This window comes from Archocentrus centrarchus, chromosome 23 (assembly GCF_007364275.1).
Source record: "Archocentrus centrarchus isolate MPI-CPG fArcCen1 chromosome 23, fArcCen1, whole genome shotgun sequence".
Taxonomy (NCBI): Eukaryota; Metazoa; Chordata; class Actinopteri; order Cichliformes; family Cichlidae; genus Archocentrus; species Archocentrus centrarchus.
Window position 1 is genome coordinate 11,363,150 of NC_044368.1, and position 13,289 is coordinate 11,376,438.

General features: G+C 38.7%; 1 protein-coding gene across 3 annotated transcripts in view; it reads right to left on the reverse strand.

The window, feature by feature from the left end:
- Window positions 1–13,289, reverse strand: part of exoc4 (exocyst complex component 4) — a 140,828-nt gene that overhangs the window by 100,161 nt on the left and 27,378 nt on the right. For all 3 annotated transcript variants that reach the window (XM_030719819.1, XM_030719818.1, XM_030719817.1), the window contains exons 9-10: window positions 9,954–10,099; window positions 9,445–9,533 (exon numbers count right to left, since the gene is read on the reverse strand). In XM_030719819.1, the coding sequence (XP_030575679.1) occupies window positions 9,445–9,533; window positions 9,954–10,099 (235 nt within the window). The remainder of the gene's footprint in view (window positions 1–9,444; window positions 9,534–9,953; window positions 10,100–13,289) is intronic.

Here is a 13,289-nt window from a genome sequence, read left to right on the forward strand (position 1 = left end):
GTGTAGGATATACAAAACAGGATTTTTTTTTCTCCATATGGAACTGGACATGCCACATACCCCAGTCACTACACTGCCAAATCCAAATGGAGATGGTAAATGGAGTGCATTTATATCATGCTTTTACCCAAAGTGCTTTTGTCTATAAAAGTCAATTTTATATATAACCCCAATATAACATAGTTGTCTCAGAGAGTTTTACAATCTGTACACCCACAATACAAAACCATCTGTCCCAGCAAACCTTTCAAGAGGAAAAAAAATGGTTGAAACCTTAGAGAGACTGAGAAGAGATTCCTCTTTAAGGGCAGACATTTGTGTAACAGATGTTCTTTGCAGAACAGCAAGATGCACATAAGTGTATGTATGCATGTTTAAAGACCTGAGAGAACTAACTGGCCAGAAAAGCAAATGTCATTGGCTCTTTGGGCCCAGCAGGGAATTAGGCAGCACTCGGTGTATCCTATTCTTTACTAGAAGAATCTGTTGCATGCTGTGACTGCAAGAGCTGTGTATTTACCTGTCTGCCTACAAGTATAGCTAAGGTCCAACAAGCCCTTCTTCCAACCTTCCATTCAGTCTTCCCATCCCCCCCTCTGTCCATTTTTCATTTGTTCTTCTCTCCACCTTCTCCAATCAGCAAGTGTGAGATTAAAAGTAAACACAGAGGCGACAGTCAAGGCCCCAAATAATGGCAAGACCAATGCTGATTAAAATTAGCCCTAGGATAGGAAAATACACCAAGCACTTTCTCTCTGATTAAATGTCTGAACTGTGTAAACTATTACAACCTTGTTCCATTCTCTCTGTTGTCCTCTACACCCCCTGTCATTACATTTCCTCCAGATTCCATTTTCTCCTGGATTTAATTTTTTAATTATGCATGTGCCATCCAGACAGTTTGTGGGTCTAAAGATCTCCAGTTCTAGAAGTATTTTATCTCGACGGTTATTTAAATAGTTTTTTTTTAATGCACACCGTGACGAGAAGGTACATATTTTTATTTATATATATATATATATATATATATATATATATATATTCCTCCTTGTCATAGTGTTTGGCGTCTGTTTTATGCCACCAAAACACCACCCAATGGGGTGTGGACGTGGGACCTCTGGGGCTGACCTGTGTTGTATGGCGACAGGATATTAGTAGCAGATGCTTTGGGTCCTGTGGGCTGAAAGGCAGGCCCAGTGCATGATGTTTGCTTTGGGCTATGTGGTGTGTTCTTAACACTCTTCCAGAGTGCTTTTTGCAGGTCACCATGAGTACTATTGCATTGGTCTTTTGGATACATAATTTGACAATATGCTGCACTTTGTTGTAGCTTACATACACAGAATCACTGCCTGCTTCATTAGTTAAAGCTTGATAGTACATGGTTGCACTCCTTTTTGCCTTCATAACTGACTCAATATGGTGCTGGAAACATTCCTCAGAGATTTAGGTCCATATTGACATGATAGCATCACACAGTTGCTGCAGATTTGTTGGTTGCACATACATGATGCAAATTTCCCATTTCTGTATTCTTGATTATGGAGTACATTTAAGTACTCCACATCTTCTGGTACCAACTTCCTCCTGCAAGCAAGTACCAGAAGATGGGTACACTGTAGTCATAAAGGGATGACATGGCCAGCAACAGTATTCAGGTAGGTTGGTATATGAAGCTCAAAGGGTACTACTGGATACTTTGCCTAAAGTGGGCCAAGAAAATATCCCCACACAATTACACTACCATCACCACCAAACTGAACCACTGATACATGGCAAAATGGATCTATACTTTCATGTTGTTTGCACCGAATTCTGACCCTACCATCTGAATATTCAAGTAAATATCAAGACTCATAAGCCCAGGCAACATTTTTCCAATCTTCTTTTATCCAGTCTTAGTGTGTCCATGCGATTTGTATCCTTGGTTTCCTGTTGTTAACCGACAGGAGCAGCACCTGGTATGATCTTCTGTTGTTGGAACCCATTTGCTTCAAGCTCTTCTCCATACCTTGGCTGTAACCCAGCAGTTTCTGAAATACCCAGATCAGAGAGTTTGGCACCAAGAACCACGCCAAATTCAGAATGACTTAAATTGCCTTTCTTCCCCATTCTGATGCTCAGTTTGAACTCCAGCAGGTTGTCTTGACCATGTCTACATGCCTAGATGTAATGAGTTGCCGCCATGTGATCACTATTTTAGTTTCATGGCAGTCATCACTTACATGGGACAACTGAATGAGACATGAAAGCAGTCTTTCTGGTCCAAGTTCTGTGAATACAGGATTCAATTTGGCTGTCATTTAGTTTTTCTGTTGTGCTTTTACTGAGATTTATTCCAGCAGGTGCTGTTGGCTAGTGTTTAAATAATCTGTGATTCCTATTTTGTCTAGAAGTGGAAAGCCAAAACTAAATGAAGTGACACAGAGTGCAATACGCAGGATACTTGGATCAATTCTGTTTCAGCAGATATGATAAATAACTGCCTGAAATGTGTTTTCCATTATCGTGCTGCTGTCCATCACTATCATAATCAGAGGTTTGGTAAGGTACACTATAGTAAAAACCCAATATTATTGTTATAAGCCGCAATCATTTTCCACACTGTTTCTGCGCTCCACTCCAATTTCAGCAACAGAACTATTGTAATTCAATTACTGGTCCAACAGGAGATGAGAATCCAGCACATATTTATGTATGTATGTGTGCACGTGCGTCAGGGATCCAGACTGGATAAGCAGTAGAAAATGGATGTAGGGATGCGTGTGTATTCTAACTATTATCATCAACTTCACTGATATCTGTGTACAGCCAAATTGAACATGATGAGTCCAAAAACATTTAAAATAACTACTGTAAGCTAAGACATCTGCAGCAATAGGGATGGTGCCTGCAATATGCAGATCTGCTCAATATTTTTTTTTTTTCGATGAGGAGCACAACCTTCCACAGACATGGGCTCTTGTTAATAATGGTACCTTGGATTTTATCTTTAAAAAGAAAAACTGCATCTCACAGGATGATTAATAAAGATCTGGCCTTGAAGAAAAAGGGTGTACATAACTTCAACTTGGTTACGGTCATTCAAGTACAGTATGCCATTAATTTTTATATTAAAAGTAGCAAACAACTAGAGAAATGTAATATCAAAAAAGAAAGATTACCATGAAATCTGAAATTGTGTGAGAGCATCAATGTACCAAAAAGAAAAAAAAAAAAAAAAATCATCATCAACAGTATCTAAGCAAATATGTTTAACATTCCAGCATCACAATCGTGTAACATTTATTGAGTTTTTCACAGACAAAGTTCAATTCTATCTAAGATTCCATTAATGAACATGATAAATTATAACTGCAAGGTCAGTGGAAGTCAAGTATTGATCACTCTGCAAGATAAGTGAACCACCATTATCCTTGAATTTGGCCAACAAATGAGGACAGCAAATGACTGGAAAAAGAATAATTAAGAAGACAAGCCAGTGATTCTACAATAAAAATTGATTTAAGGACCTTTTCAAGTACGACCTATGAAAAACTGACTAAAGTGTAGTGTCATGTTCATTTGCCTCAGTGTTAGGTTACACCTCAAAAACATTAATTAGTTTTCATAAGGAGCTACTGTAATATAAAAAAAGTGCAATATTATAATATTATTGTAAACTGTTTTTTGGAGGTAGTCTCAGCCTCCTCTAATGACTCCATCACCCTTCAAAAAGCTCCGAGTGATTTTGAAAACTAACCTTGCCCTAAGCATAATACAGGCTGTCATAACTAACATCATTTGAGAGTTGAATATCTGAGTAACTACACGTTCAAGGTAAACAAAATTAAACAGGCTTCATGTTGAACACCGCAAGATTTCTCAAAATTTGAACAAGAAATTCAGAGGCACACACGTGGCTTACAACACCTGCCAGCCCCACCCCTAATATCCCACCCAGCATCACCTCCACACCCATGTCTCCCACTAGACATTTTTCCATTTGCACCTCTTCCCCCTCCCCTTTGGGGTGTACAAATCAGCTTGACAAGGAACACCACTTCTATCACCTCACTCTCTACCACCTTTCCTTCCTTTCCTGGGAATATGATGCTATTATGCACAAACAAGAAACCCCTAATACAACATAGGCTTTTTTTTTTTTTTTTTTTTTATGTACTTCAGACTGAGCATTGGGTATTAAGAGTGGGCAAGAAGGAGAGCTGTTTGTAACTACAATGCTTGTGTGGGTAGACTCGACCAGACTGTTTTCTTTGCCAGACACACTGTGAACAAGTCTATTTGAATATCAAAAGGGAAATCGGGAATGTGTGAAATAGGTTTGGAACCGAGTTGATTATGAATGCATCCAAGGAGAGGCGGGGGAGGTCAAAGGTTAGAGAGTTGGGAATGGGACTATGTGCACACACCTACAGGGAAATTGATAAGTTTAAAATGTGTATGTTTGCTTATGTGCGCATCTGGGGCAAATGTGTGGTGATAGGCAGGCTTTGTGGACAGGGGAGACTGTCGCTTCAAACAGGCCCCGGGGCAAGGCAATATAGTACAGAACACAATGAGAGGTTATGGCACGGAGAGAAATAAATTTTTTAAAAAGACTGTAAATGCATTATGGTGTGTTGCAAGGCTGCAGTAGTTATTGGGATATATTCACACTTCACCTCCCAGATGACCACTGGCATACTCTGATGCTTTCACACAACAAAGAGGCAATAAAAAACTAAAGGAGGAGGGTGTAAACATCTCGTGGCTGTGAGATAAGCAGAGGAATATGAGGGAATGGTGGCACATCTATGGCTAGAAAATTGCTATTTTCATCATTTATTCATAGGAAATGTGATTGAATCTGGATGAGGTTCTTTGATTGTGAAGTAGTGCTTTGCAAAGGATAGCAGCATACCCACACACAGTATATACACATTTAGACAGACAGCTGAGGATTTGGTGTATATATGTACACAATGTACAAACTCTAACTGGCAGTCTCATATACATACATGCGTTCTGATCACATATTCCAGATGTGGCTACATATGGAGCTGTAATAGAGTCTTTAAATGAAGCATTGGATTAATTGAACCGTTCGAGATGAGAAAGCAAGCAATTAAGTCTCCCAGTGTGTTTGTATGTGTATGAGGGGCATGTGACCAAGTGCCTGTGTAGCTGTGCGCATGTGTGTAATGAAATACGCGTGTGCATACAACACTCAAGAGACATAAATTACAGACAGAGCAGATTAATTTCAAACCCATTAGAGATATGTGAATGTGGATAAGTTACAAAACCATTACACACTCTACATTAATACCGCTGCTCACACTAATCTTTACTTACATAAGATGTGGGAAAGTGTACAACAATGCAACAAATACCATAACCTCTCACAGCAAGTGTGTGTGTGTTTTGGTTTCTTTTTTTCCACTTTTACAAATTTCAGCCTTAACTGATAAGAACAATCAAAGGAGAGAGTCAGAAAATGTGTGAAGAAAGTAGGGGAATGGCATTCTCCAGAACTTCTGACCAGTCTGACTTCCTGCTCAATGCATTTGCACACTTGGGGTCTACACACCAGCCATTCATCTATCACATCACCCCAGAGTAGTGCTGCCAACGAATACTCTGAATTCAATTATAATAATTAAATTTACTTTTTAAAAAAAAAAAAAAAAAAATCTGTGTTCTAAGCTACATGGAATCCACAGCTTGGTTTCCACCAGCAAAGTTGCTTCTGGGGGCAGCATACACTGTGTGGCACTGTAGGAACAGCAGTGTGGTGTAGGGGCAGCTCTCACTACTTCAAACTTAAGATACCGTGCTGCAAGTGCAGAGGAAAGAGAGAGGGAGAGGAGGAGAGAGAGATAGAGAGAGCACAGTGAATTATTTAGCCTATTGTAACTGGGGTACATAAGTGGAGGCATATCACTTCAACACCTGAACACAATGAGTCATAATATTTGCCAAGAGCAGTTTTTCACTGTTAAACTTATTTAGCTATCATATTTTTTAAAAGGTCTTTATTTTATTAAGAAAAGGTTAAAATTATTTTAAAATTTTGATTAAAAAAAAAGATTAAAAACATACATTAGCTAACTTAACCATTAGCAATGTATGTTTACGAATATATCTTTTGTAAATTAATGATTCAGTTTGATTTTTGGTCAATTTCTGACAACCCTACCCCAAACAAATGTCTCTTACATTGATGTGATCACATACAAAGTATCAGGGGTGCCCAATATATCAGCGGCATTAAGATGATTACAACAGAAGCTTAAATTATTGTTAACTTTACTCTGGAAACACTGTTTAGAGCAGAAATTATTTTCCAGGATACACAAGTAAAAAGTGTAAAATATAAACCCACTCAGCAGTAGAACTTCATTCTTCCACTGTGTTTTTCTCTTCTACCCTAAGGGAACACAATAAGTTTCCACATTATCAAGAAGCAGCTCGGATGTCCTTGAGGCCTTTCATGGAGGCAGAACAAATGAGGCCACACAGAAGACAGTCAGGTCACCGTGCTCCGAAAGGCTCCACTGAGCCACACTTCTTTCACGTTGCCCCAAAATAGCGAGACCTCACCAAATAGAGAGTTCGGCTTCGAAAATAAATAAATCCAACACAAACTTAAAAATCCTGTCGTGAATGCTGATTTTTGTCTGTCACTCCTCTGTGCTTTTAATTGTGACACTAATTGCTGGTAACAGTTCAGCCTAATTATCTATGTGTCAAAGAATTCGCTAAACTCTGAAGCATTAAGGACAGAGAAGAAGCTAATTCAGCTAGATTTTTATTTAATAAAAAAAAAAAAAAAGCATGCACTCTTTCAGTACTGTAGGTTAAGAATAATTTGTACCTGAAATTAAACTTTTGCTTTGTAGCTTATACATGCATGTAAAATAAATACATAAAATTAATTTGTCTAGTAAAAGAAGTAAGTTTAAAAAGACGAAAACACTTATTGGTTATTGGTTACTGTTGGTCTTGAAATCCCGTGGTGGCAATCTCCAGAAAGTATCACCAGAAAGTGCAAAATTCTGAAGTATCGAAAGTTGTGAAGTTTGTGCATTACCATTTTTATGCATTTGTTAACGGTGCATAGCTGGATTTAAAATGAACAATCAAACTCTTATTTCCAAGACTCTGTTGGTGAACATTTGAGTTAATAACTATATTGACTTGAAGCCGACCGTTGAGGGGAAAAAAAAAAGGAGTTTAGGAAACTCCAAGCAGAGAGACAGAAAGACACACATGACTAAGCTTTAAGTGTTGAGTAATCCCAGAGCTAGAAGAATTAATCAACTCAATCTCTCATTTCTAACCCTTTTCCTCTCCCTCCTTCCCTATGGTAAGTTTAATTTGAAGAGAGAGAGAGAAAAAGTCCTTTCCACACTGTCTCAATACATATTTTTCTAATTTCTTCCTTCAGAAATCTCTTAATGGCTTCTTCGCTAGACCCTGATGAAAACAATGACTTTTAACCTTCCTCCTCCTTCATCCATCTTTCCGCTCCCTCCATCACAGCTGACTTATTTCACTTTCTAAATGATTTCTTACTCCTTCATTCTCTTTTCAGCCATTCAGGCCTCGGCCTGGGCTTGTGGTCGGTGCGACGCATTGTGACAGGTGAAATGAAAGCTCACAGAAATCTCATCTTCTTATAAACCCTTGAGGCATTCAGTCAGTCAAAAAAAAAATATTTTTCCACCTTCTTTCTGAGGCACCGACAGATGGAAGAAGAAAAAAAATGAGCCGTTATGTGAAGACCATTTGGGGTTTTCCTTCATCGACAGTTAATCAGTGCTGTTCGTTTTGTAGCAGTGGGGAGCTGGGGCAGTACATTTTGCATATATTTACAGACTCAATGCAGTATGAGTGACATTTCTTGTCAAGAAAAGAAGCACAGCCTGCATTGTAATGCCAGCCTTAAGCTATATATGAAGACTAGCCTAATCAATTCTACATTATTTATACAGTTTACTCCTGATAGTCATAAGAAGTTGTGCAGACAATGCCAGAGGATCTCTGTTGCACTTTTTATCAAGTAGTCTTTTCAAATTACCTTTTCTACTTTATCTGTACCATGTCAACAAGGAGCTTGCTGTGAAAAAAGGCTTAGCAACTGACAGCAGCAAACAGTGCTGTCAGGCATTGCTGATTGAAACCTCAAGGTCACAGGCAGAAGAGCAGAGCCAGGGAGAGAGAGGAGGAGGAGAGGAAAGAGAGAGAGAAGAGAGAAGTTAGGCCAACACAACAGTTTAGACTCTCCAGGGTCTGGCTGTGTAGCTCACTCACTGTGCTATTTTGTGCGTGTGTGAAAGTGTGAGTGAGAGGTTTTCAAGGCCTCTCCCTGTAGGCGGATTCTGCAAAGTCACCCTGCTCAGTGCATCTCGTCAATCTCTCTATCGCCATTCCGCTCTTCACACTCATGTTGTCTGCCTTTCCCTTTTTCTTAAATGCAACTTCTCGAGGTGCAGCATGTCCTTCGGATCTTCACAGGACTGTAGTCACATCTCTAATGCTATCATTCCTCCTCTTTATCTTACCAAACTTTCTCCATCGCCATCTGAAGGGGTCCTTCCACTGCAGACACCTCCATCTTAGCCAAACATGACCTAATATCCCTCACCTCCCTCAATCTGCTTCTACCGTGTTCCCATTCAAAGCAAGGTCCACCTCTTTATAATATCTCTACTAACTGCAACAATCCATTATTTTTTTTTTTTTCAGTAATCTCATCTATCTCAACATTTTCAACAGCTTATTTTTTTTCTCAGCCCATAACCTCCCTCCTTCTTTTCATCCATTTACATGACCTCGACCTTGTCTCTGTGTTCATGCTACTCTATTATTACCCCAATCCCATCCAACTTATTCACCTTTCTCTGCCATATCCCCCCTTTGCAATTCTGTCAATACTTTTCACACAATCTGGCCCTGTCATATCTTTTTCCTCTTTTCCTCTTGCCATCAATCCACACTTATCCATTATACCTCAAAATGGTTGGCAACCCAAAGGAAAATAAAATTAAGTGTGCTAAGGTGTTAAAGCTCTGACCATTATGGTGAAGAGCTTTGTCTACCATGTCAGGTGTTCAATTAAGGTGAGAACTTATGACTGCTGAAGCCGTAGCATATGACTTATTAACTTGATACTCATCAATCCATTGTCATTGTTCCCTCAGTCAGTTTAGAAATGTTTCCATCACAGAACAAGGGCAATCACTCAGAACAAATATGTACCGATTCCCAGCGACCATTCTCTCTAAGGTGACAAGGGTACCAAAAATTTCCATGAAAATGCCTACCACAGCATAACAGAGACACCAGATGTAGGTTCAAGAGTTCAGATTTTCATTTTAATCTGTCCCTTGTCTGCATTAGGGAATCTGTTGTCGCTGCTTTAAACTGCTTAGTTCATCCATCAATCCCTCTCCTCACCTTGTAATTCTCCACTCTTGCTGTAGAGCTCTCGCCTCTGTTCTCTCAGGTAGGCACTCATGCTGATGGCATGGGATGATGATTCAAACCTACAAAAGACAAAAGGTTCAACAAGGGGGCACACAACATATTTGCACAATACTGAGATACATATACAGTACCAGACAAAAGTTTGGACACACTCACCGTGATAACTGATCTGGTGCTGAAACAAATCTGCCAATTTGATAATATTTTTCATATATATGGAGTAAACAAAAAAAAATTGCTAAGAGCTCTATGGCATCATCCTCTCTTTTGTTATCTTCAGTGCACTGCTAATAGGAAGAAACACACTGCTGGTCTCACTGTGTACTATAATTCAACAGATTTTAAGCTACATAGATCATTAGGCTCTGCTGTTGCTTCTGCTCTGTTATTTTTGGGATGTACATGCTTTTCTTTACTGGCTTGTCTTTTTTTTTTTCTTGAATTAATACAAACATTATAGTAAATGGTGTGATCCTTACTTGAAGAGCGACTGCTTGGCACGGTGTGGTTTTTTCTTTGCAAAAAAGGCAGCAAACTCACTGCCAGTGCTCGCATAGGAGAGCTGAGCCGAAGGCTCAGTGGCACTGCGGCTGTTCTTCACATCCAAATACTCCATGAGCAGAACCTAAGGAACACAAAGAACAATAGGTTAAAATATAAAAAAGCTGAAGAAACTATTCTTAAGAAGTAAAAATTGTCCCTAATGTAGATGACATATGTTCAGGTCAATCTAAACACATATTAAATGCAGCCTAAATACCTGCTAATGCTTCACATACGATCAGTACAAGATGTTGAGTTTATTATGACACTTGTTCAGTTTGGTACATTCAGTGACCCAGCCAGTGACAGAAGTATGTGATTTGTGATTATGTGCTTCCTTTACACAACACATTTAATCAGCGTGCCTTCATGACCGAAACATGCAACAAAATCCAAATTACAAACCCAATTCCCAAACAATTTAGACACTGTGTAAAATGTAAATAAAAACAGAATGCAATTATTTGCAAATCTCATAATCACGGTAAAACCCACAGAACACATCAAATGCTTAAACTAAGAAAATGTAGAGCGAAAAATTAGCTAATTTCAAATTTGATGGCAGCAACACGTCTCAAAAAAAGTTGAGAGATGGCAAAAAAAGACTGGAAAAGCAAGTGGTACCAAAAAGCAAACAACTGTAGGAACATTTTGAATATAATTATGTTAAGTGGCAACAAGTCATAAAATGATTGGGTATAAAAATAGCATCTTAGAGAGGAAGAGTTTGTCTGAAGTAATGAAGGGCAGAGATTCACCAAAATGCAAAAATTACAAATTGTGGTACAATTTCAGAATAATGTTCATCATAAAATTGTGAAGACTTTGAATAGATCATAATTTACAATACATAATCTCATCAAAAAGTTCCGAGAATATAGAGAAATCTAATCTTAAGGGCCTCAGGCAGCACTGCATTAAAAACCAGGCATGGAAATCGCTGCATGGGCTCAGGAACACTTCCAGAAATCATTATCTGTAACACAGTTCACTGTGCCATCCACAAATGCAGGTTAAAGCTTCAACATGCAAAGAAGAAGCCAAATGGCAAGACAATGGTAAACCTCACACTGCATCTATTACAACTCACAGGAGAGTCTGGTTGCTGAACTGACATGCCTGTAGTCCAGACTTTTTTACCAACTGAAACCATTTGGTGCATCATGAAAAATACAACAAAGAAGACCTAGGACTCAGGGCAGCTAGAATCCTAGAACGGGACAACATTCCTCTCCCCAATGTCCAGCAACTGGTCTCAGTTCCCAGATGTTCCCAGGGTTTATGAGATCTGCAAATCATTGCATTCTGTTTTTATTTACATTGCACACAAGATCACAAGTTTTCTGGAACTGAGTTTATATTTTGTTCCAAAGCTCAAAGTGCACTGCTGGCTTTGATGGTCAATTTAACTTTACTTTCTTTTTTTTTTTAAACTTTCTCAACTGTAAAGAAAAAAAAAAGTACTAACTGTGTGCATGTAACATCTCTTTCTAGGGCTTATTTCTTAACTTCACAGAACAAGAAAAAAATATGAAATTTGAAAAAAAAAAATGCACAGCTATATCACAATTATGCAAACTCAGGGGTGCTTAGGCTTACTTAGGACTCACATCATATCCTTTTAGCTTGACCCTCCTGCTCTGTTCTCTTGTCAGATTATTCATGTAAGACCTTTCTTTTTATCCTAAGGTCTTTGTACAGCAGGTGTACTTATAGATAACAGGAGAAAAGAAATAGCCACATTGCCATCCAATAATCTTTGTGGAGCTTATTGCAAAATAAAGCTAAATAGGTTATGAAAAATGACTGCAAACACATAGTAGGCTTCCTTTGCTGAGATTTTAATGTTTGGATAATTTGGACTGGTACTCTCTAGCACTGCTGCTCACCAAAGAACTTTAAAGTAAAATTTTGCAAAAAGCAACATAACTTTGATTGTTATTGTTTTTTCCTTTGATTTCTTGACAGCTCTTGGGGCAGCTGTGGAGGATTTTTTTTTTTCTTGAGTATTAACATGCATCGCAAATCCAGAAGAACAACAGGAAACCCAAACTCTGGACAGAAGACAGCCAATGACACGGCTGGGTGCAATTGATGACTACTGTAAAAATTCTTGTCATCTATTTCTCTGATCTGTCTGCATGATCCATGGTGAGATCCATCAATGTCTTATCATGCTTCATAAAAATCTTATCAATTTCTAACAATAGTACAGAACAAGCACATTGAAACACTGGCCAGACAGAAAAAGTTCACTTCCTCTCCTTTATCATTCTATCTGCACATTCCCTCTCTTTCTTTCATTGTCTCATTTTTCAAAATCTCTTAGGGCGTCATCTCTCATTTCTCACATTTCTATATTTTCTCTATTGCTCTCTCTACCTCGTCTTTGCCTTTCTCTCTCACCCTTCTTCATTCCTCTCTCTGTGTGAATACATATGTTCTAAAATAGACTCCCATATCTAATAGCTTCATAATTTAGAAAGGCCATTTAGCCCGTGTGTGTCTAATTCTGAGACACAGTGTGGGTCAGCCCAGAATGGGACAGGAGTAATGGCTGAGCAGATGGAGATCCATCCCAACCATAATGATGTAATTAACACTGCGGAGAGCACCCCTCCCATCAAGCATGGGAAAGCCTTAACTCGCTAAAATTCATATTAATTCAAGTACACATTCATGGAAATATAATTGAGGTATCTTGGGTAAAATCTTTTGTCAAACTTAAGTAAATTTAGCCCTTTATTGGAATATTAAAAAAAAAAAAACTTTTCAAGCTAAAGGGGACTCAAAAGTATTTTTTTTAAACAACTTAAAACATATAAATTAAATAAAACTGGAATCATGGCTCTTGGTCACAAACACTCATTTAAATACACATGGTACTTGTACTCGCTAACACACTTTCCCTGATCACATACAGAGCTGGAGACCATATTACACACGCTCTCTCTCCAATTGACAACAACAGAGCGACCACTTGCCACTAGCCTCATGCTGCAGCTAATCCTATCAGTGTATTAATTACTAATGATGAGCTGATGGAGCGAAACCCTGACTTGCTTGCAAGCTAACACCCAAGTAGACTTAATGAAATGCCAGTGCTGGGCTGATGAAGGGGCTCCGACCCTACTTAAATTGCATTAGCCCAGAGACAGAGTGAACTTTGGAGGCAATTAACTGGACTGTTAGGACAGAGAAAAAGATAGAGGCAGAGAGGGATGGGAGGCGGAAAGCAACACTGAACCAAAGAAGAAAAGAAGGGGAGATAA